The sequence below is a fragment of the Equus przewalskii genome, chromosome 8 (assembly GCF_037783145.1).
Source record: "Equus przewalskii isolate Varuska chromosome 8, EquPr2, whole genome shotgun sequence".
Classification (NCBI taxonomy): Eukaryota; Metazoa; Chordata; class Mammalia; order Perissodactyla; family Equidae; genus Equus; species Equus przewalskii.
This window is the reverse complement of record NC_091838.1, coordinates 28,710,953-28,735,773: the sequence shown is the minus strand read 5'-3', so window position 1 is coordinate 28,735,773 and position 24,821 is coordinate 28,710,953. Positions and strand designations below refer to the sequence as shown.

At 37.6% G+C, this 24,821-nt stretch overlaps 1 protein-coding gene across 21 annotated transcripts in view; it reads left to right on the top strand.

The window, feature by feature from the left end:
• RP1 (RP1 axonemal microtubule associated) overlaps positions 1 to 24,821 on the top strand; it is a 440,182-nt gene that overhangs the window by 313,067 nt on the left and 102,294 nt on the right. For 9 of the 21 annotated variants that reach the window (XM_070631597.1, XM_070631605.1, XM_070631604.1 and 6 more), the window contains 5 exons: positions 8,136 to 8,268; positions 8,992 to 9,143; positions 12,266 to 12,420; positions 22,626 to 22,684; positions 23,006 to 23,050. In XM_070631597.1, coding sequence (XP_070487698.1) covers positions 8,136 to 8,268; positions 8,992 to 9,143; positions 12,266 to 12,420; positions 22,626 to 22,684; positions 23,006 to 23,050 — 544 coding nt within the window. Of the gene's footprint in view, positions 1 to 8,135; positions 8,269 to 8,991; positions 9,144 to 12,265; positions 12,421 to 22,625; positions 22,685 to 23,005; positions 23,752 to 24,821 lie in introns of those variants that run through there. The other 12 variants (XM_070631601.1, XM_070631600.1, XM_070631599.1 and 9 more) reach the window with 6 other exon arrangements.

Below are 24,821 nucleotides of genomic sequence, written 5' to 3'. Positions count from 1 at the left end.
ATTTTCATTATTGTATCTTTCATTGTATAATGAAAATAATGGAGAAAATATTAAATTTACTGAAAGGTTTATTGCAGCATTTCTTAGCACATAACTAATATAATGAAAACTGGCATTTTTATAGTACAAGAGCAGGTAAATTTGTTGTAGTCAGCTAGGCAAGAAGTATTTTCTGGGCACCTAATACGTGTCCTGCATTGTGCTAAATGTGACTGAGAATGGGAGGAAACCATATGTTGGCTTTAAAGTTTTTCTGTTCAGAAGTATTGAAAGATTTCAGAAGAGAGACAAAAAAGTGACCTTTTAAGAAGAAGAAACAAAACCGATGGAAACTGCAATGATTAGCAAAATTACAAATTCTGTATTTCTGAATTACTGGGAAAGACAAGTCAACATTTCAGGAAAGATCTACCCCTGAGCTAAGTTGGCCTGTAGTCACTAGCATGGCCTGTGCTTTCTCTGGAGCCTTTGAGTGAGAAGAGTGGTCAGGGGCATAGCAATATCACTGTGCAGTGATTCTTCAACAGGATGGGAAAACAACCCCAAGCAGAGGCACTCAGAGGAGGGAGTGCTTTGTCTCAGAACCGAGAGAGGCGTCTTCCATCCTCTGGTTGGTGGTAAAGGTTTCTGTGAAGAGCAAAGTAGGTAGAACATGAATTAGTTAACTCAACAAATGAATTGAGCAATTAGAACTATAATTAAACGACCAAAATAATGTGAAATAAGGAACTTTTCCTACAGCTTTTTTTTTTTTTACTTTTTGTTTAAAGTAATTTCAAATTTATTTTAAAAATAACAAGAAAAAAAGACTTGAAAGATGTTTGGTTTCTAAAAAGTCATTTAATCACTTTTTTCTGTTTTCCCTACTGTAAAATAGGGCTCAGCAATACTTGCCCTGACTATCTCACAAACTGTGACTGTCTAGTGAAAACGTTAAATAAGGCTTAATCAGAGCTCTTCCTTCCCTCACTGAACCTGCTTCTTCCTCAGTCTTACTCGTCTGAGTAGTTGGTGTCACCATCCCCCTAGTTATGTAAGCCAGAACTCTGCAGATTTTTCTGGATTGTTTCGTTTCCTTAGCCTTCAAAATCTAACCCCTCAAAAATCGTCTCTGTTGCTCTGTTGAGTTTGTCTATTTTTCTCCATCTGATTACCATCACTTTAGTCCATGCTGCCATATTTTCTCTCCTGTTTACTGCAAAATCTGCTAAAATAGCCTTCTATCTTCTTCTCTTTTTCCCCTAATATCTAGTCTCAAAAGAGGAGCCAGAGTGATCCTTTAAAAACATCAATCAGATCACATCTACCCCATGTTTAATCTGTCCCCTACCTACCTCTGTGACCTCTTTTCAAACCACTCCGCCCTTGCTCATTGTACTTAAGCCACACTGGACTTCTCTTGCCTCAGAGTGGCCTTTGCCACAATCTAAAGTGAGCCCCCAGTTGCTCTCGATCACATCAGCCTGTTTTGTTTTGTTTTGTTTTATATAGCACATCACTTACCTGATATTTTTTAATTTGTTTGTTTACTCTCTGTGTACTAGAAACTGAGCAATATGAGAACAGGAACTTTGTGTTATTCAGTGTTATAACCCCAACTCCTAGAATAGTACCTACCATGTAGTAGATATTGGATAAATATTTGTGGAATGAATGAATTAATAAAACAAATGTTTATAATACATGTGAAATACTTTGCAAATTGTAAGTGCAAAATGAAAATAAATCATACAGTCAAATCTTGCTTGGTGTTTAGGGAATGGGATATAATCTCGTATGGCTGAGGCTCAGCGTGTGTGAGGGGCAGGTGAAGGAACAAAGCCTGGAGAGTTTCGGAGGCTTGGCTGCGTCCCTGCAGAGTTAGTAGCCAGAGCCCCTACTCCCACCTCTTGGGCCACCGCTCTCTCCCGTGTCTGGGCTGCCTCTGCCGTATGCGCCACACGTGACTTGGATAAATTGACTCACTAGAATAGGAACTCTCTTGAAATTTGATTCTTCTGAGCCTTGGAATTGAAGTGAGTCATAGCTTATGGCACATTTGTTATTATGTTTAGGCTACCACTTCTTGATATGATATGATAACCTACTTGATATGACCTCCAGGAATACTTGAGATTAGCTAAACTAGGCAAGAAGTGGCTTTATTTATTTAAGTTTTAAAGTGCCTTGTAAATATTTCCAGTTCCTTTTCATTTTTAGTTACTTCTTCACTTCTGGGTTCTAGAAAAAACCACAGAAGAGGAAGAGCAAGTTCTGAAACACAGTAAGAAAAATAGTTGTTTTTGAGGATTTTCTAGTTCAGTGAACAGCAGGAAGCACTAGCTTCCTCTTCTCACGAAATCTCCAGTCAAATGTTTAATCTCGGAAGACTCCAGCAGTTTATAGAAACATCCTAAAAGTTGTGCCAGCTTATTTGAACCAAAGATAAATTCATGCATTTGATAGTCCCTCAGTCAATTGTAAATTCCGTAGATGATCCTCCTTGTATAGTCCTTGTGACAAATAGGGTGTTATCAAGGAATGGTACCAGAACTAAGAAAACCTAGAGGCAAGTTTTGACTTTGTATGTGATTTGCAAGAATGCTTAGAGTGTTTTCTGAGAACACATTTAAACCTTATTCTGTTTTCATATTTCCAAATTTCCAACTCCAAAAAGAAAATACTAATGACTGACATTAGTACTTGCTCCCCGATCCCCAGTACCAGGTCTAGTAAAATACTGTAAACACTCTAAGTGCCCAACAAATGTGTTGGTGATTATTTGTCTTTATTTTTTTTTTAAGAAATGTTATCTAAATTGAATACATATAATAAGAGTAGAAGTATTACACATTTTTTTGTTCTTTTGAACAAAAGTTTATATTTCAGAGTAGGGTTTTTTAAAATCATTTTTCTCAACTTTTCTCATCCTAGTACATTCTTTATTTTATATCCAGTGTCCAGCAGACAATTAGACACAAATTTAGTTCTCAGAAAGTGTTGACTTTGATTGTATATCATTTCTCCTCCAAGAAAAGATAAGATTAAATTTAGGATTAAATAACATATGCAGAGAATTTTTCATAAAACAAAGTAGAATATAAATATAGGTGGTGGTAATTACTGTTGGTCATTAATTGTATTTAGTCTCAGTCCTAATAGGCAGGAAAGAAAGATGGAGCTTGGGCCAGCAAGGAGGGCAGCTGGCTTACTCTGCACTCATGATCTGGTGTGCTCCAGCAACACTGCTGGCCCTCCCTCCACCCCACCTGGACTTGATCCTTACTCCATTGGGTGTCCTGGTTGGCATTAGAGATAGGCACTAAGGACAGGTGGGGAAAGGACTACAGGGCCATCTCCGAAGGGCTAAATAGGTGGGACATTAGCAGAAGAGGTAAACCCTGGAGAGGAGTTAGGGCAGTGCCAGTCCTTGCAGTTTAGAGAAATGGACATCCTTTTTCTTGTGTGTTCCTACCTGATGTTACAAAGGGTCAGAATGGGAACCACCTAAGAGGAAGCATGCAATGATTGTACAAGTAGGAATCTAGAGACTAGAAGTACCAGAGAGCTTTGTCAGGAAGATTAGATGAGTGAAAGAGAGGCATTAAAGGATAGATTTGGATATAAACCTCTTAACTGATGAGCTAGAAAGTTCAGGATGGGACCCAGAAGAAAGGAAGCAGGAGAGGCTACTTCAGATTGGCTTAGTGGGAGAGAGCCAAGGAGGCCTTTATCTGTCTTTCCAAATACTCCTGGTCAGCTCATCCAAGTAGAGTAGGAGTCAGGGATTTAGACAAGAATTTCTCTTTCTGATAATAAAGAAGTGAGCATTTAGCTGATCTTTTCCTTGTGCAGTCTCTAGGAGGATGTTGGAGAGTAAGGAACCACAAACAATCCCAAAAAACAGTTAAGAATTCTGATCTCTGATTTCTGTGATTAATTGTGATACTACTACTATTACTACTACTACCACCACCACCAATATACATTCTTTGAGCACTCAGGGTATAGATCATCGCTTTTAATTGTTTATGCCACAACAAAGTAGAAAATATTATTCCAGTCCAAGATATTGAGGTTTTTGAATTGACGATAAACAGTTCCCAATATCACACAGGTAGCACATGGATTTGAAGCGATCTGACTCTTAGGCACATGCACCACCATCTTACTGCCAACTGGGGAAAACAGATGTTCTAGAATGAATCTCTGTTTTAATATTCCTGGATATTGCAACCCATACTTGAGAAAGTTTTACTTTGGGAAATAACTTCCTATTTCTCTTTTCTATAAGGTGCTTTAATATTATTTTATTACGTAAAACACTCCTACTCTAACACATTAAATCTTCAACCTAGCAAACAGGTATGATGCCAGTTTTGCAAATGAGGACCTGAAGATCACAGGTCATCATGTAAAACTTTTACCCAAGGCCATACACCTAGTAAATGGCAGGTTAGAACATAAATCAAAGTCTTTTGATCCAAGTCCAGGTTTGTTCCACTTGCCACCTCTCCTTCATTGAGTCCTGCCGTTAGCTACTGTATGAGTGGGCTTATGCATTGTGGTCTTCCAGGACTTAACCTCCTTTATTACTTTAATAATTGAAAAAAAAATTGTGAAAATAAAAACAGAAATAAACACAACTGGAGATAAGATCTATGGATGTATGTCTCTCTCTTTATCTGTCTATATCATTCTATTTAATTATCGAGTTATCTATTATCTAACTATTTATCTTTGTACACCAAGATTTTTCTTTTTTCCTCTTTGTGTGTTTTTTAAAGATTGGCACCTGAGCTAATATCTGTTGCCAATCTTCTTTTTTTCTTCTTCTTCTCCCCAAAGCCCCCCAAGTACAGAGTTGTGTATTCTAGTTGCAGGTCCTTCTGGTTGTGCTCCCAAGATTTTTCAACCTTAGCGCTATTGACATTTGGGGCTGGATAATTCTTTGTTGTCGGGCGGGGGGGACAGTCTGTCTTGTGCACTGTAGAATGTTTAACAAGATCCCTGGCCTCTACCCACTAGATACCAGTAGCACCCTCTCCTTCCTCCTCAATTGTGACAACCAAAAATGCCACATGTCTCTTGGGGGCAAAATCCCACCCAGTTGAGAACCACTGCTATGTCTCTTTATTGATTAAAAAACAAATGAACACACAAATTCACTTTGATTTATTGGTTTTTTATTTTGAGGCATCATGGCTTTGAAGGTAAATGGAATTCATTCAGAGCTCTCACCCAGAAAGCTTTACAGTTGAGTTAGTAGGATTGCACTCAAGTAAAATGATGAAGATTTTCTCATCAGTGGGTACTTCTAAGCATGAGGGATGGTGGTGCCTCAGAAACCAGAGGCTTCTTGCCAATTTTCATAGAGAGTTTAGTGTAGAGGAAGGACCTCTCAGAGTTTTAGGTAGAATGACTTTGTAAAAACCTTATGCTTCATGGGAAAGGCTTCAAGTCTAGAATCTAGAAGACTCCCATTCACCTGTTTATGACCCTTATTTATCTGAAACATCTACTAAGTTCCATCTGAAATTAGTCTTATTGTATCCTAAACTTTGCATTATCCTGAATCGCCACGGAACTTAGTCTGTATTAATGTGTTTACTAATATGCTGCTGTAATATAGTCTTGTGTTATTTAAATATTTTAAGTCTATCTTTCACAGACAGTTTGTAAAATCTCCTTGATGGTAGAGGCAATTTCTTTTTGTTAAACTCTCAATCATACCCAGTGCAGTGCTTGAACATCCACTGTAAGAAATGTCACTGCAAGGGGGCCAAGGGTCTGTATGCCACTTCTCGGGGTCATCTGCATGCAGCGTTTCAGAAAGATGGAAACTCCCCTTCACCCTTGGTTAGCTCTTTTTGTTTAAGAATTCTTTTTACTTGCTCTTTTGAGGAGTATGCCCCTCTATATAGTTTAGGGTGTAACTTATCTCCTTGTGTCCCAAGTAAAGGAAAATAACAGACTCATAATGGGCTCCAGGAATGGAAATAAAAAGATTAAACTCCTTCTCTCACTGCTGAAACTTTAACAAGATAGTCCATAATATAGAGCCTCAACTGTAGAATGTGCATCACCCTTCTTTCATTCTACCACCACTTCCGTCTCTCCAATTGCCAAGTAAGCAACCCCAGCACTGAGTTTCAGGACCATTGGGCAACTAGGGTTTCAAAACTTTGGGCAGAGGGCTGAAAATAATTTTATTTGAGAATTGTATCTGCTCGGGATTAAAAAGCTTATGAATCTTTATAAGCAGTCTCTATCTCTTAGTATTCCTAAAGTTTCCATCTAATTGCTATAAAAATAAAGCATGTTATAGTCCAGAGAAAGGGACATTTTCAAATTTAGTAGAATATATTATATTAATCTCTTTTATATTTATGAATATATTCATATATAAATTTGGATAAGTTAATAGGAGTTGTTTATGCAATTTATATAAAGTTTTGCACATTTCTTACATATAGTCTCATCTAATCTCCACAGCAACCATGTGAGATAGGCATCATTCCTAATTTAAGGACAAAAAAACTGATACTCACAGTGGTTATGTGAACTTCTCATGGTAAAACAGTTGTAAAATGATAGATCTAGATTTTGGTCCTAGTTTTTCTGACTCCAAATCCAATGCTCTTTTCCTTGTGTCTTGCCTGGAGCAAGTAAAGACACAATCAGGCATTAGTGAGCAGGTGTACTGATTTAGTTTAATTACCTGTGTTGACAGATAGCCATTTCATTTAGTTATGTAATCATTGATTCAACAAACAACCTAAGGACTGCCTTGTGAAAGCTTATGGAAGTACCAAGATGAGTAGGACAAGGAGAACAAGGTCCCTTCCATGAAATCAGTCGAATATTAGGTGTTGAGTCAAAGTCATAATTGGATAGGGTGCCATGGCTCACAAAGTAGGTTTGCCTAGTCCAGATTGGAGACTCACAAAAGGCTTCTTAGAAGAGGTTGTGTATGAGGTACGTAACGAAGGATGGGAGATTCAGCAATAGTAATGAGTCAGATGGAAGCTGTTTTAGGCAGAGATACAAGTGTGTGTGAAAACTGAGGTGAGAAGGAATGTGGCCGAGTTGTGGAACCATAAACAGGTCAGTATGACTGGAATATAGAATGTGAGGAAGTATCTATCAAAGTAGGTAGGGCCTGATTATGAACTGCTCAATGTCTTGAGGATTTTGGATCTTATGCTATAGGTAGGACTATTGAAAAAGTTGTGAGTAGTGTACAAAATGATCTGATTTCTGATTTGGAATAATTTCTCTTGCTAGCCTAAAAGCCGGCTTCGAGGGGAGCAAGAATAGCAGTCAGTGCCTTATGGCAGTTAGTTCTGAGACTAAGCCACCTGAGAAATGATGGGACCTGCTCCTAAAGCAGGAAGAAGAGGAAGTTAAAGAGGACCAGAGACTAATTTAGAAGATGATCCAGTATCTTAAAAGGAGAGGGCACTTCATCCATTGTGGTTGAAGGAAAGGCAGGCAATTGTGAAATTCCTTCTGGAAGTCCTCTGCTGGGATGTGAAACAGAAGACAAAGGAAAGGGAGCCTTCTTGTGAAAGACCTACGAAAGGATCAGGAGCTAATGAAGGGTCTGTTAAGGGTTCATTGGGCAGAGAGGCAAAGGCAACTTACCGTGTGCTGAGAAGTGCAGGCACATTGGCTGTAGAACTGAGGACTATTCCACAACCTAAAGATATTGTAAATATATGTAAAAGGCATTTAAAATTTAAAAAATTCTGCTGTATGCCTGCTTTGGTCATTAATATGAACACAAAATCTCTTTTTTAGTTCCTCCTATAGATTGCTTTTTTAGCAACTGCTGTAGGTGAAATTGAGAGTTTTGAATCAGACAGAGTCCACTTCAAATCTCCAAGCCTCCGTTTTCTTATCTATAAATTATAAGGATTTTACCAATCTAATTGGTAAAAGTTAAAAGAGATAATTAAAATAAGTCACTTAACATTAATAGTTGGCAAATAATAATTACCTAATAAGCAACAGCCATTACTACTATACTACTGATAACAACAACCATCAGAGTGTGCAGTACGTTATAGCAGTCCCTGGGGTGCATTTTGAATTCTGAGTTCTATGAGGAATTGAAAAATCGCCAATTTGATCATTGTTTCTTTTAATCTCAGGTCACCATGCAACATATAAAGAGCAAGAAGACCCTAGATTTTCCAGTAAATGTGTGGTTATCTCGAATCCAAGGAGATGGGGACCTTGTCTGTGAGCTTCCTGTAGTAGAAGGAGGGCAAGCTATTTTTCCATGTGTGTTATTAATCTTCCGTAGGATATATTACATATCCAACTTGTTTTATAGTTGCTTAAATTTGCTTCTGAACTATTTAGTTACAGAATTTTTTTTTTACTTCTGAGAAAATTGTTTACCCATTGAGAAGTGACTTTTTCAGCTTCATAGCATGAGTCATTGGTAGATCTGGGATTAAACATAATCTCAAAAAGATTCCTTTAGTTCAGCTACAGTCACAGGGGCTGAGGCTATGAGAAAGAGAAAATGTCATGTCTATGCCTCATCTGGCTTAGCCTGAGGCCAGTCGGCCATCTCATGTCATCATTTCAATTTTGATATATTTCCTCATCAAACCTTATATCTTTTTAAACTTTAAGCATCTTGTACAATAGCTTTGTCACCCTTGCCACTAAAATACTAAGCATGAAATATCCTCCTATGTCATACACAGAAGCATAAAAAATCTCCTGTGTAATCTCCTCCTTTTTGAAAAATCTTTATTTCTCTTTCTGAAAAAGCTCTAACCCTCAGGGAAATTGTTCATGGTGTAAAAATGCCCATTTATAACTAAAATTAGTAATTGAAAGATCAAAAATCCCTCAGTAGATACAGACAGTCTAGGTTAGAGGAATTCTCATGTAATGTTTTTTACTGTAGCCTGACCCATGGGTCTGGATTCTATTTGTATGAATTCCCAGGTAATAGCTTTCCTCTTGTTTCTCTCCCCTTTGCTTTGCTAGTAGTGAGATACCATGTTGATGTTCATACTGGACAATTGAAGCAAGCAGAAACGGAGTCTGACGTTTCCCTATGTCTCTTTGGGGAGAGGGGAGACTCTGGTCTTAGACTGCTGTACAAATCTAACATGCCCGTAAAATTTCAAAGAGGACAGGTGAGGCTGCACAAACAACTTTGCCACGTTCTTAGCAATCTCTCTGAAGGTGACCATGTATGATTGAAAATTGAAAAGTGCTTGACACCCTTCAAGTGTTCCTTTTAGGTTGTTTTTAACACAAGTTTTCCTGACCTGACTTCTTAATGTGCTTGGTTTTAGAAGTTGTTCTTGACAGAAAAATGGGGCACACTATACTAGCAATGAATAATAAAACAAAGAAAAAGTCATTAAAAATTAGTGATAGTGTAAGAAAAAGAAAAAAATGAGTTGAAATGATATCAGGGAAAAATATATATGAATATGCTCTGTTGGGACTGAAAGGTACAAAGCATTACTGTTTTAAAAGGAGAGGTCATAGAAAGGCCATTATAGTGTACCTCACATAATAACACAGTAACCTTTCTTTAAAACATCTTGAATGGAGCCAACTGTATTATTTTCACACCTTAAGTCCCTTCACTGTTCCCTTTTGTCCTTTACATGTAGGCATGACTCTTTCTATATATTAGATGTTTGAGGAGTTACAGTGAGATATATAATCAACCCAGTTAATTTTTAATGTTATTTTGTATATGGAAAGTACCATTTGGGGGTCTGAAATTAAGAATAGAGATTATGTAACCCATGGATATACTTTTAAAAAAGAAGACTCCCAAACCAGTTTGAGAGTGCTATTTCTTAAATTTTTCTGTAGTTGTAGATCATGAAATACTTTGAAACATCAGAGCTCTTAAATCTCACCTAAGCCTTTTTTTGGTCACTGTAGATTACACAGAAGTTTTCATCACAGTGAATAGGAAAGCTAGATCTGCTTTGGATGAGAGAAAAAACAAAATTAGGCCTAATTTTTCCTGCCACAGTGAATTATTAATTTTGAACAAAAACAAACTTTAGGATACTATGATATTATTCTTAATATTATCCAAGTGATCAGTGAAGTTATCCTTTAAAGAATCTACGTAGGTTTCCATCAGTCCTAGACTCCTTCACCTTACCACTTTGTGATATGTGGTAAAGGCTCCATCTCTCCTGGCCTCCTGCTAGTTGGTCTGCCAGTGTGCAACATCATGTGATGTTACAGGCTAAGATTTTGCAAGTCATCTTCATGATTAATATTCTTCAGTTCATCACTGTGTATAGCGTTTACCAGAGAGTGGGGAGGATGTATTATAGATTGAAATTAAAATTGAATAGGAAGTATAATTGCAATCAGTGTATAAATAAGAGTAAAAATATGGGTTTGGTGGTATGTTTTGAAGTTTAGAATCAGAGATATAAAAGTGTCTCTGTTCCTTGGTTTATTTTAGATTTCACATTTTTCTGTTATCTTCCTCAATGCATAGAATGTAATGGAAATGCTGAATGATTTCAAGAGTTTGCAGTTGAGAAATTGTGGGAATAATCTTTTTATTTTATTACAGAATGATTTCACAGCAGCCGCAACTCACATCATTAGCCACTGATTGGGCTGGTTGTTGTTATTTTCTCTACAAAGTGTCCAGAGGTGTAATCAAAAGGCAGCAACATACATAATAGACCTAGTTTAATTCTATCTTCAAAACTAAAGTTACTTTAAGAAACAAGAAGAAATCGGAAAGCTGATCCAGGCAATCGTTCTGGACCTTGAAGTATCGTAGTTTAGATTTGCTCCAAAGCAAACCATAAGACAAAGACTAGGGTACAGGAAATTTATCTGGGAGGTGATCCCAGTGAGTTCCTTTGAAGTGAAGGAGAGGGGAAAGTGAGGCAGCAAAGGGAGAAAAGCCAATATTGTGACATTAATGAGCTGGTTACTAGTGGGACTCCTTCTTGCTAGAGACCTTCAGAACACCCCTCAAAACTGTCCCACAAGGGGAAGCCCTCAGGCAAAGAAGCAGTGAGACAGAGAGGACTGAGAAAGAAAGCTGTTAGCATGCCTAAACTATCTACCAAAGCAGCACATATACTCAGAAATGGAGCTGGAGGACAGGGGGTGATGTGTATCATGAAATGTCCCGTGTAAAGTCACACTGGGAATGCAAGATAGTGACAATGAGACTAACCAGGCACTCCTGAGAACATGCGCAATCATAAGCTGGTTTACAGAAATATCATCATTGGATTACTGATGATTTCGGTTTTGTCTAAACAAGAGAAGATTTCTATCCACAAAGTGGAACCAACAGTTGTCACACAGGTACCAAATGTCAAACTGAAGTTTAACCTGGTAACAATGTAGTCAGCCATTAAGACAACCTATCCCATATGGGAAATACAAACAATACTGGATTTGCATTTTTATGGCAAAGTAGGGTAACAGTGGCTAATAGTCAACTGTCATTTCTGGGAATGTCTCAGACTTAATCAAATTTATGATGCTTTCCTCAGATGATTTTGGGGTGGTTATTCTCAACAACAATCTATGAGGAGGTAATGTATGAAGGAATTCTTTTTATTCCAACCAGTATAGCGTTATCTTTCGGTCCTACATCTCTTGGGAAATGTCAGTGAGTTTTTGACATGACAAAGTGACTCTTTAGAAATGAAGATTCTAGGATGCTCTTTCACAACAAACCCAAGAGTGTGCTCTATGTTATTTACAGAGGAAGGTATAGGAGAGAGTTTATTGAAGAAACAACGGAAGGAAGGGAGAGAGGGAGGGAGGGAGGAAGGAGAGTAGGAGAGAAGGAGAGAGAGAAAGAGAAAATTTGTTCCTATATGCCTTAAACTATATCAGCATTCATGGAAACTAAGTGTGCTGCGTATTAGGCCACACGGTTGTCAACCAACCACCTAATAAACTGCATCACAGGGGCAGGAATCTAAGCAAGAGAAAAACCACAAACTGGAAGCCTTTGTATTAGGGTTTTTTATTTGTTACACTGAATACTACTCCAGTGGAGAAAATAAAACTGCAAGAGAGGAAGAAACACAGCCAGAAATATATTTTTAATAGATAAAAAAATAATTTGCTTATTTTTCTTTCCTTATTATACTTTTTGATGCTAATTGTAGTAACATTATCTGTTTTAAAGTATTGTGCTGCTTCTGGTAGTCCTTGGGCTATTATGATTGCCTGTATTTGTCATGTGCTGGACTCAAGTTATTTCTGTGGGGTTTTTCTCTGTCTCCTGCCCCAGATTGATACATTTCAAGTAGAAGCAGTGTCGCTTGGAAAACTGCAGAAGGTGCTGTTGCGCTGCGAGGCCAGTGACAAATCACAGTACTGGTATTGTGAAAAGGTTGTGGTCAGAGAATCTGGTACTACATCTGAGTCCACCTTCACCTGTGAAAGGTAGTGCTGGTCTCTATGGTACTTCTAGAGTGTGTGGTGCAATGTGGATGATGCTGTGTGTGTATGAATGTGTGCATATGTGTTTTAAGTGCGTGGATTTCCACATCATGCATCATTCATTGATTGTTTAAGTAAAAAATCTATTGCTAAACATTGTTAGGAAATCTTATCTTGTAATTTCTTATTATTGAAATGTGCTTTATGTCACAAAAAGACTAAAAGTTTAAAACTTGAAATTATTATTTACATTGTGAGAATATTTGTTTAAATGTTGGTTTCTTTACATTACTAAAATTGTAGTGTCATAACAATTTTATAAGGGAATTAAGGAAGGAGAATTTTAGAGTGATCTCCGAATAGAACATAAAAAAGACAAGATTGAAATCTAGATAACTTGGGCCTTCCCTTGAGCTCCATAAGGATAAATCTGGGAAGCAACTTCTTCCATTTCTAACCTGGCCCTATTGCCTTAGGTTTAAGCCTTGCTCCTTGCTGAGTCCTGCTGTCTCATGAAAACTTCTAGCTTCAGCTAGCTAGGCATTGATGCTTATTGTTGCTTGGTCTCCCTGTCACAGGGAAGAAGATAGTTCCCAGACTCATGAATGAAATTGAATATAAACAGGTTTCTGCAAGAAAACCCAATCTATCGCAGACATGGAGTGATAAAATTTGGGGTCTAGTTTGAAATTTTGAATCTTCAATATAGGGGCTGCCCTATAGCCTTCTTTCCAAATTGAAAATCAACAGGAAATAAGGCAAAAAATACAGGCAAAAACAAGGGCATTGGAAAATTCAAGGGTACAGATTTGGAGGTGCCAAAACAATTGCAACTTTAATTACTAAGCCAAAAGTGGAGCAAAAAATAATAAGTCAATTCAACAAAAAGTGCTAAAAGTATGCCACTAATAGCTGTGAACACCAAAGGTGGCTGGAGGGGACTGTAGCTGAAAAGGAGCAATGAGAGCCACCGTAGGCTCGCCTTCTTTTTTGCCTTTTTAGTCATAGCATTCAGTCAATTCCTTTACCAGAGTGCCTGTTTAATTCATCCCTTCTTTTCTGTTATCATTGTTCTTGTTTCATCAAGCCTTGATTATTGCAGTAGTCTTCTAATTGTCTTGATCCTTCTCCGGTCTACCCTGCCTACCACTTCCAACTAATGAAACTCTGATAGTTACTAGCATCATTCTGACTTTAGCTTTTCTTCCATCATTTTTCCTTTGCTCTATTTTGAATTTTATTCTTTAGTACTTTATTATATGGTTTTGTCCTAAAAATTTTCAATTATGTGGGGGTGAGGGGAAATAATGTTCCTAAAGCAGTATTTTAATTATATCATCCTTCTGTTCAAAAATCTTCCTTAATCTCCGTTGCCTACCAAAAAACAAAACAAAACAAAAAACTTCATCTTTCCATTCAAGGCTTTATACCACCTGACTCCATTTTTTAAAAATAACTGTCCTCTTTCAAGATCTTAGTGAAATTAGACCGCCTATCATGACCTGAACAAGTTCTGTTCCATTTGCTTCTGGCCCTGGGAGTGTGCTATTCTTCATGTAGGAATGCCCTTTACTCTACTCTCCCTGTCACAGTCCTGTCCGTCCTTTAAGTTCCCATTCAAATTCTCCTGAAGTAATCAGCAAATGGTGCTGAAGAAGACTGGGCATCACTTCCCAGCCTGCTCCCACCCACACTACACGGGCATCTTAGGGACTGAGGGGTAGCTGTATTTTATACCCCACATCAGAAGAGCTAGGGAGTGATTCATCTGGGATTTTCTTCTTATGTTCTGATTTTCTTTGTCACATTAATTCAGTTGATTTCTTTTAAATGTGAAGTCTCCTGGGGATCATTTAGGTTTATTCATCACCCAGTTCATGCCAGCACACACATACCATGCCATTGGTGCTGCCCTCACCACCATTACCCCCACTGCCTCCACCAGTCACCTCCTGCATTACCATAGCTCATGTCTGTACTATGCTAACATGGCCTTGTCTGGAAGGAAGACACATAAGTGATAGCTTAATTTAGTTTCAATGGATTGTAGCTAAAAAAATTTTAATTACATAATTTGTTAAACAACCAAAAGTAATACAATAGATATACACCATGCTGATGTAACAAGCTAATATTTGATCTTCTACACATAGTAGTTCCCGAAGAAATGGTAGCCAATGCTCATTCACACAGTACCCTGATGAAGAAAGTAAGCTGTAAAAATCATTCCTCCCTCTCTGTGGATATAGAGCGATGAGGCAGATCCTACTTCCTTAATTCTGAAAGAAGCAGAAGAGTAGTGGCACCAGGAATAGAACTCAGGCAGAGCAGATTCCTTTCTACAACAGAAAAAGACTGCTCTGAAGCCACTTGTATTTGCTTCCGTGCTATCAGAGCCTTCTCTCTGCATGTGAAAGGTCAAGGACAACTTACGCTAAAGCAGGTGAGTTTGGGAAAGGAGGCCTGTGGCTGCACACAGGAGCCGAACAGACCTCTTTCTGAATTGCTTAGTCTCCTCTCAGACCCGGTGGGAGAACTAGCCAAGGTGGGGTGCTGGGTGCACTCATGGGTACTGAGTTCTGGGGTGCAGGCGGCAGAAATGCTCAGGTGCATACATCACGGAGGGGAAAAAGAAAGATAATCTCGGCCGTGCTCCTTGATGTTTCCTCATGGGACAGGAATTTACAGCACAGCTGAATTAGGACAGAGAGAAAGAGACCTCCAAGTGTTCCTTGCTTTTATAAGTTAAGGGGGAAAAATGCTTAGCTGAAATACAAAGCTTAGCTACAGAAGAGAATGCTTTTGTGCATCACAGATGCTTCCTGCAAGGATTCGCATCTCTTTTTCTTTTCTCTTGTTTCCCCTCTTCAGTTGAACACCCACATCCTTATGGTTTTATTTTATTTCTATACCTGAAGATTTTATTTTTCTGCCTTTTGTACATTTAATATAGATAAAGCATACAGCACTGAACTTCTACCATTTACACATAAGGTTTGGCTATTTAGGGTTTGGAGCAAAAAAAATTCTTTATTTGAATCAGGAAAACATTCAACTGACTGTGAAATGAAGTAAATATTCTTATTTACTATTTGCATTGGTTTCCTATGACTGCCGAAACAAATTAAGACAAACTTGGTGGGTTAACACAGTAGCCATTTATTCTCCCACAGCTCTGGAGGCCAGCAGGCTGAAATTCAGGTATCAGGAGGGCCATGCTCCCTCTGGAACTCTGCGGAAGCATCTCTTATTGCCTCTTCTAGTGCTTCTGGGCTTTGGGGGTTACTGACAGTCCTGGATGTTCTTTGGTGAACAGCTGCATCATTCCAGTATCTGCCTCTGTTGTCACATGGCTGTTTTCCTTTTTATGTATGTGTCTTTGTACCACTTGTCCTCTTTATAAGGACACTAGTCATTAGCTATGGCTACCCTGCTCCAATATGACCTCGATTTAGTTAATTACATCTGCAAAGAGCCTGTTTCCAAATCAAAAGTCACGTTCTGAGGTTGTGAGTGGACATAAATTTTGGGGGACACTGTTTAATCCAGTATATTATTTGAATGGATCCTACAATGTACTATCCACTGCAAAGTTTATTAGCATTACATTAGAGATCTCTAGACCTTTCTCTATGTTACCAAACTTGTTGTAGTATTGTGTATGTGTGTGTGTGTGTGACTTTAATAATGAAATCATTAAAAAGAAGTTAGTACCTACCTTTTAATAGAAACAATGCCATTTATGAATTTATTTGTTAACTCACTTGACCTAAGAGGGCCTAGGTTCACAGACAGTTAATAGCAAAGGCCTACAGCTTGAAGACAGGGAGGGCCAGGAACCTCTCAGTGTCGCATTCCCTTACTCTTGACTGGCTTAGGAAATGACATTGATGTGAGCTTGCAGGGGTAGGTTATTTGAAATAAAGGCCTACCTAGGGCAATTCTAAATAGAAGATTTGTGGATACAGGAATCAAAAAGTTAAATACAAATAAGTGATATTTTAAAAAACCATCTAACTTGACTTGACAAGGCAGAGCAGCATAACCAGCTTTATCCTCTCAACACCAAATCATGGGCAGATAGGTAAAGTGACCCTGAGGCATATTGCCCTAAGGAATAAGGACAAGATGCTGCACAGTGTTCCTGAGAGTTGATATTGCAGCTAACACTTTAAGTGTTCCAGCCTCATTTCTATTCAGGATTCTTTACTTTTTTTTTTTTTTTTTTTTTGAGAAAAGTTGAGATCATTTCCTCTGTGTAAAAATAGAAGAAAAGAAGCCTTAAAAAAGGTCTCCACTATGGATAGAACAGACTATTAGTAAATCCTGGATTCTTTTTGTAGGTGGAATGCTATCTCCACTCCAGGCCTACGCTCACCATTTCATAAAGCTCAACAACTTCTTACTAATTGTTGAAAAGAGGGCCTGTTGCTCCGTTAAAATAATTGTGAGCCCTGCAGGCAGGTGAGGCAAGCATTGGAGCAGAGGAGAAGAAGGCCTTCCTCACACCCTTGGCATCATACCCTATGAAAATCATTGCAGCTGAAACTGGCCTTGGCCACACACTGGGGCTGTGGCCAGGCCAGGAGTCTGGCAGACTCAGTTCTTCTGTGCTCCTGGTCAGTCTTGTGTGCCATTCTCAACTGGTGCTGTCTAATCTGAGTTCACCTAACTCCTGATCCTCCTCTGGTACCTGGAGTCTAGTGGGCTTTCACTGGTATATTCACTGGTGAATTGACAAAAAGTGTGTCACCTCTGCCAGGGAGTCTTTTCTGAAGACTTCCTTAGGTTGGGCCAAATGTTGTCTCTGTATACCTTTACCAAATCACGTAATGTTAACTCGGCACTTACTATATTCAGTTATATGTGTGTGTTTATGTCTGTCCTACCTTTCCCAACTCTCAGAAGACTTTTCTCAAGGTCAAGCCGATGTCTTATATTTTTACTTTCAGCCCCTACCATGTTTCCTGGAATAGAATAGGTTAAAATTTTATGTGCATTCAGTTGAACCAAAGGGCATGTATTAATCAAGACACCATAAGCCCTAAGAGAAATCACGATAAATGAAAGATTTAAAATTACAACATGGACTCTAAAAGGTTTAAATATGTCTTAATCTCCCTAAGACATATATAAACCAAATTATCACTTAACATTCATTTTTAAGTATTAATACAATACCAAAGAGTGATTCTTAGAATTAGCACAGGAGTTTAAAAAAAAAGCCAAATGTCCCACTGGTATAGATTGTTAAGCAAAAGATGGTTTATTTGTCTCGGGATATATCAGTCTTGAAAAACTAAAGTTACTGGTTGATCAAGCACACTGGGGACTTCTCTATCTTCACTCTCTGGCAGAGAAGGGTACGTTTTCTACAGCTCCTGCTCTGTGGCTTCAAGCACCAGCAGGACTGCATCTTGATACAGAGATTCTTAAACAGAAGCAAGGCTGATAATCACCTCTCCACCGTTCTGTCATTATTATTCACAAAGCATTTTCCTTGCTTAACTGTTTTGTGCCAGCTCTGGTTGTTGTTCCAAGGAAATCACACAGGAAGGTCCATGCCATTAGAAGGTTGTAATCAAAGACCTTCAGTGTCCACAGGGCAAACCTACAGCAGAATGCAGTAGGTGCTTAGGAAGTGTGTGCTAAATTGGTGAATTTGTAAATAACTCATAAACTAAGCCATATACAGAGCAGGACTGAATATATCATTTGTGGAGAGGGTCAGGAAAAGAACCAGGGGCAGCCAGTTTTAACTGCGTCTTTCTTTTGCATAACTACAGTTGACAAGGGAACTTTTACACCTAAGCCAGCTATGTGTGAAGGTGTTAGTTTGTGGTGCCAGGTTTAAAATGAATTTACCCCTCTTTCCTGACAATCAACTTTTCTAGGCCTCTCTTCCAATTCTCCCCAATGAAGTATGTCTTGCTCCCTTCTCTAGACATTCTCCAGGGACATTAATACTCTCTTACTTCATGTCACATTTTATTCTTTCCTCTGCTTATTGAAATCCTTATTGAAATGTCATTGTTTTAGAACATGTTTGTCTCATGTACTAAATGGTAAGCTTCTTAGGGATAGGGTCTTATACATTTGTTTTTATCATCCAGCATGGTTTCTTGTACCATGTAAGGACTTGGCTAGTATTACAAAAAAGGAAGGGAGGGAGAGAGGAAGGAACTAATAAAAAACACAATGGAATCCCAGGTTAGAAGAAACCTTAGAGGTTATGCATGAGTTCCCTCCATAACATCCTCAGATGTGTCATTAAAAATTGTTTATGTATGTGTTTATTTTCAAAATAATTCAGCCTATGTCCCAATGGTTTTATTTTCCCTTTCTGAGAAATAGGGAAAAATGATGAATAACATAGATAAGAAAGGATGTTGAAAGTTTGATAAAGTACGGAAATGTAAAATACTATTTTTATAGGGAGAAGAGAATAATAAAAATTATCATGAGACAGTGAGCAATCATTTAACTTTACTGATTTTTTTTTCCTGAAAGAGGCCACTATTAATCATTTCTTGCTATTCTGAGCATGTATTTGTGCTACTGCAGGTTTCTGTGCTTTTCTTTGTCAGTTTGAACCATTCCTTGGTGCGAAAGTGACAAGTAGTGATGGTGGGAAACTGACAGAATGAGGCGCAGGGATGAGTCTTGCTCATTTTTCGGGATGGGGGTGGAGACACAGAACCTTCTTATAAGCATTTATTATTTCTTCTGCCATTCTCAATGTGAATGAGTGGTTGCCATATCTAAAATGTATCTCAGACAAAATCTAATCTATGTCATCTTTTTATGCCTCTTCCCCACCAAAAACAGCCCACATCTTTTAGGGCAAGATCACTCAAACACATTCCTTGATTGTCTACTTTAATCTTAAAAGACTAGAGAAAAATTTTTGTTGTTTCTGTATTTGTGTTTCCTGTTTAGCCTAGTGAAAGGGTGGTAATCTGGGGGTATTTAAGCTTGCTTTTGCTGGTGTGCGTAGTGTGTATGGTGTTTTTGGGCAAGCAAGTTCCTCCTGCTTGCTTTTTGTTCCATTCCTTTAATGTCATCATGCTTCTCTCAAGCCATACTGCTCCAATACCCCCATCTGTTCACTGGCTTGGGGGAAATTTTCCTGTGCTGATGCAAAAACAAAGTTCACAATCCTCAACAACTAGCCCTGTCTAGTTCTCTCAGCTTCTTTTGCAGCACGTTATGGGACAGAAATTAAAGGATGGGTGTGGACACATGCCTAGGCAGACAGATATAGGCATATATACAGACAAAAACATGGGTGTGCTGCAAATAACTGTCACCTAGAGCAACTAAAATCTGTCTGGTTCTAGTCATTAGAAATGGCTCATGAGTAAAGATCTGATGGCTGTATAAAACTATTTTTTAAAAATTCCATAGAAATGTTGGCCACTGAAGGGAATTAAAAGCTAATAGACTTGATGATTTCAAGTTTTTAAGAAATCTGAACCTAGAGCAATCAATAGGGAACTATTTTTAATAGGTATCCACTACTCAAAAGTCTCTGACTTTCAGGATCATAGCTTTGCTTTACTCCAGTATCTTCTGAAAAAAGAGAAATCATAGAAGAGACTTTCCATAAATGGACTAAACAAAGACAAGGCTAGAGTATGATATTTATATCAATCAATCTGTCGATAAACCCTCGTTTGGTTGTAAGGATGAGAGATTCACTCAAGCTAATTTAGGAAAGGCATTTTTGAAGGTGACTCTTATGGAACCCAGCTTTAAGGCATAAAACTAGACATTATAAGTTAGAAAGTCATCAGAGAGCCAGTTACTCTCTGGATTTTCAAGGTGTCTCTTCATTGAAAATCTTCCTCCTTCTCTCTATAGACCAGCTTCTTCTGGAGGCTCTTCTCTCTCATATCTTTGGTTTGCAGCTAGCTTTGGGTTCCAGAGTACCAACTGGCCTCAGCAATGCAGGTACTGCGACACCTCCATGTGCAGTGCCATCTGATCACAGTTTGTGTATCTCTTAGGTCAAAATATTAAGAGAGAACATCTGATTGACTAAGCCTGGGTTAGGTGTGCATCTCTGCTCCCATCAGCTAGGATAAGAGACAGATCTTCTGACACAAACATCGCTATCCAAGGCCTACCTCTTCATGTCACATTTGAAAAGATGGGAGGACGGCAATCACCTCAAATATATTTGCTATAATGCCAACTATGTACGAAATACTGTGTGGGCAATGAGAAAATACAATAGTAACTGATATTTATTGACCGTTTGTCACAGGTAAGATACCATGATAAACTTATATGTATTTAATCCGGTATCCTTATTGTGTAGGTACTGTTATCATCTATACTTTACAAATGAGGAAATCAAGGCTTAGAGAGATCAAGAACATGGGTCACTAACCAGTGTTGAAGCCAGACAGTCTGACTCCATGTGAAATCTAGGGCCTAGTTCTTAAACATAAAGCTGAGCTCCTTTGTTCTGGCATGTAAAGAAAATTATAGAGATAACTGTCTAGCTTCAAAGATGGGATACATAAACGAAAAGAAAACAAGATTGTATAATTAAGGGCTAAATAAATGCATAAAATAAATTACAGGTATTGTTAGATTCCAGAGGAAGAAGGGAAAGAACACTGTGAGCTGAAGTAGTCAGAAGGAAATGGGATCTCTCATAGCTTTTGAAAAATGGAGAAATGAGTGGTCCTGGCAGAACAGTGTGAGCTCACAGTTCACCTTTATAGCCTACCTGTTAGCATCATCTGGTGATTTCAAGGCCAATGTGGTAGAGCGTGTCCCACAGCTCAATCTCTGAAGTCCTTGACATTCTCAGATCCAACGACTTCCCCTTCAGTAACCTCACATGGGGCCCATTCTTCTGTGTCTTTTCCAGCAGCCTCCTGTACTTCAGCCAAGCTGAATCTCATCTCTGTATCTTTGCCAATGCTATTCTCTCTCCCTACGGTGCCCTTCCTGACCTCGTTTGCCTGTCAAACATCTACTTACTGTCCAACCTTCAGCCCAAGTATTACCTCTTTGTTGAAATTTGTTTGTTCTTCATTCCTTTGTACTTCCCTATTCTTGTCATTCAGAGTTGGTCAGTCTCCTTTTCTACTCCCATGATATCTGTAAGTGTTTCTTACATCACCTACAACACTTTCTACATTTATACCTTTACACATCTATTTCATTCTTTTGCACTGAAAGAATACTCCTTCAGCTCAGCTCCTTCTCTCTGTTGTTCTTCGTGTATCCCTAATATCTACCAAAGTGCCTGGCACACAGAGGCACTTTCTAAATGCTTATTGAATGGATGGATGGACGGAAGGAGTGGAAATATGTTTGAATATGGGAAAACAATAGCTGTGGTCATTGTGGTATAATGATAACATTTATGTACTACTCAGTAGTTCATAGAATATTTTTATATGACTATTCATTTCAGCTTCACAACTGCTCGGTGAGGCAGGTAAATTAGTCAAAGAAACCAAGCTTCAAGAGGGTAATATCACAAAGCCAGTAAGTGGTAAAGTTGGTTTTCTGAGTTCTGCCTTGGCTTTTTCTGCAACAAGGAGCTTCTAACACAGACGTTTGGCTGGTTTTGACGAAAGCTGCTAGGATGAGCTATTACTCACCCTAAGCACATTTTCCAAAGTGTTAATATTTTCACCAAATTTTAAGGTAATATGATTCTTTTTGGAGACACTGAGGAAAAGACATTAAAGGAAGCTATGTGAAAGCAAAACAGAGACCCTCATGGAGGATGTATTAAAATGGTGGAACTTATTTTTCTGTGCCAAATTTCCCTCAAAACCATGGGCAAACAGACTTTCTAGCTTAGCCCTGGTATCAGGCTCGAAGTCTTAGACATGTCCTGGCCTTTCTTACATCTTGGTGGGGGGGCGTGCTCTGCTGGAGCCCCAGTTATGTTTGCAAGTGTTAGTGGCTGAGGACTTAAGTACCTGGAGAGGTGGATGGTTAGCAGGTTTAGCAATTTATATATTTTATTCCGAAAGCCACAGTTATGATAGCATTTTTACCGCAATGATGAGTACACAGTAGATTTGATTGTGTTTCACTTTATAAAAAGCCATTTTTATAGTTACCTTTTAAAGTCCAAAATTAATGCAGAGTCAAGCTTACTGTAAAAATTAAGAAAAACAAAAATTAATTTTCTCTTCTTTTCTTCTCTCTTTTTTTTCCTTTCTTTTTCTCAGATGGCTTCCCTTTATGTCTCAGGGAATAATTCATTCAGAAATCGAACTTTTTCTTCAAGGTGAGAATTAATGAAACCTCTAGTAGAAGAAAGTACAAGTTGATTTTGATACAACTGGACATCACGGAATATTCCTCAGTTTCCCCCAGAATGTCCCCTTTGATAGTTTACGCTTCACATCAGATTTATAGTTATTCCTCACAGTGAAAATAAAAGCATATGTAAAGATATGTCTTGGCAATGTTGTATGACCTACTGTAAGTTAAAAATCAACCTAAGGATTTGCTGCCATTGAAGAGTTAACACATACTTCTTTTTCTCCCAGTTATAATGTCATCAGACAGATCTATTATTAACTGCACTTCACTTTTATTTTTACAGAAATGCAAATAAATCATCAACCTAAAATACAAGAGGGAGCAAATGGTAAATGCTGTCACCACTTTTCATCTTTTAGTTATCTGAAATAATCTATTTCTGTTTCAAGATTACCTGCCTTGTACAATTTTTAGTATATTCTTATTGTGTTTAAACTATTGATTGAAAAATATTTAATGTGAATATAGAAACAGGCATTAAATTATTGTTTGATTTATGAAGAAACTAACAAGCAACTTTAGTGCCAAATGCTTTTTCCCTTCAATAGTTTAAATATATGGGGGAAATAAATATTTTCAAATGATTGATTTCTATTAATTGCACTATTTTGAAACTAATTTTGCATATTGGTTTTTCAGTTTTCTTTTTAAGTCTTTTGAAATTAGCTTTTTCTGTTAGATCCTCTTCAAATCAACCTGCAATTGTGTTGACCTCGAAAGGCTGTATCTTACAATAAGCCCTTAAGTAATAAAGCTTGAAATGACATTCTAAGTAGAAAAATTATCCACTAATTCCAGAAGTTGGTGGGGTATATATGAATAATATAGGCTAATAGTTTTTAAATGAAGGTTCTACTTAAGGATGAAAATGTTGAAAGTCCTTTGTTAATAATGTTAGCCATGTAATCAACATCAGTGACACCGAATATAATAAAGTTACATTATACAGCAGAGGAGTTTGCCTAGGATTTTGTTAGATATGCTTTATCAGTGTAATTTTGATTAAAATAAACTATTGTAAAATGTTTTCTTACAGTTAATTATTTCTGTGGTTTTAGTTTATTTTATTACCTCATTAAAATGTCACTTTTTTTATAGTATAAAATGTGGATTAATCACAGGCTTTAGTGTATGAGATAGTATCATTTGTCTGTGAATGGTCCTCTTACTGTATTTCATTTTTAAATTCTGAAGAAGGTGATCTTTACTATTTCTTGGGATATGATTCCAGAAATCCATTAGTAGTCTTATAGTTATATGAATAAGATAATTTATGGTATGGAAAGAACCTTGAGAAGTTAAGTAGTTTACTCTGATGAGGGAATGTTACATTGTGGTTAAAAGTGTTGAAGAGCAAATACAATTTGAAAGTATATGAAGCATGTTTATATAATTCATGCCTTTTTATGTAACTACAGTAGGAAGAAAGTAGACCAAGACGCTACTTCAGTTTAATGGTAGAAGGGGAAAAAAGGGTATCAACTGTGTTAATTTCATTTCATTTTGAGGTAATTAACAATAAATACAATTATGCATCATCACTCACTTTGTGCCATTTTTAGTGAATTCCCACAATTATCTAAGATGTGTTTCTCAAACTTTGACACCTTATAAACATAAATATTGATAATTCATGCAAGTAAAAGCATTTCTCTTAGTAAAACTGCATTTCTGAGTTAAATTGAACTCAGTCATAAGAAAGTGTTTTTAATATACTTTGCTGAATTGAATTTCCTAACCATGATCAGTGCCTTTTGTATAATGCTCTTATAGCTAGCCACTATGCTAAACCTTCTTACTAATTCTAATAAATTTATATTAATTCCATAATAATAAATTCTGTAATAATAAATGCATTCAAATTAATTCTAATTCTGACAAATTTTCTCAAGATGCTTTTTGAATGATCTGTGGAGTCAGCCATCATGTGTGAATAATGACACTCCTTTCTTGTCTGAGGATGCAGTCTAGGTCCTTGGTACAATGTTGAATAGAGGCAACAATGGTAATCTTAACAGTGAACACATAAGTATTTGCTCTGTAGAATCTAAGTGTTTTAGATATATTGGTTTGTTTAGTCCTCACAATAACCCATGAGG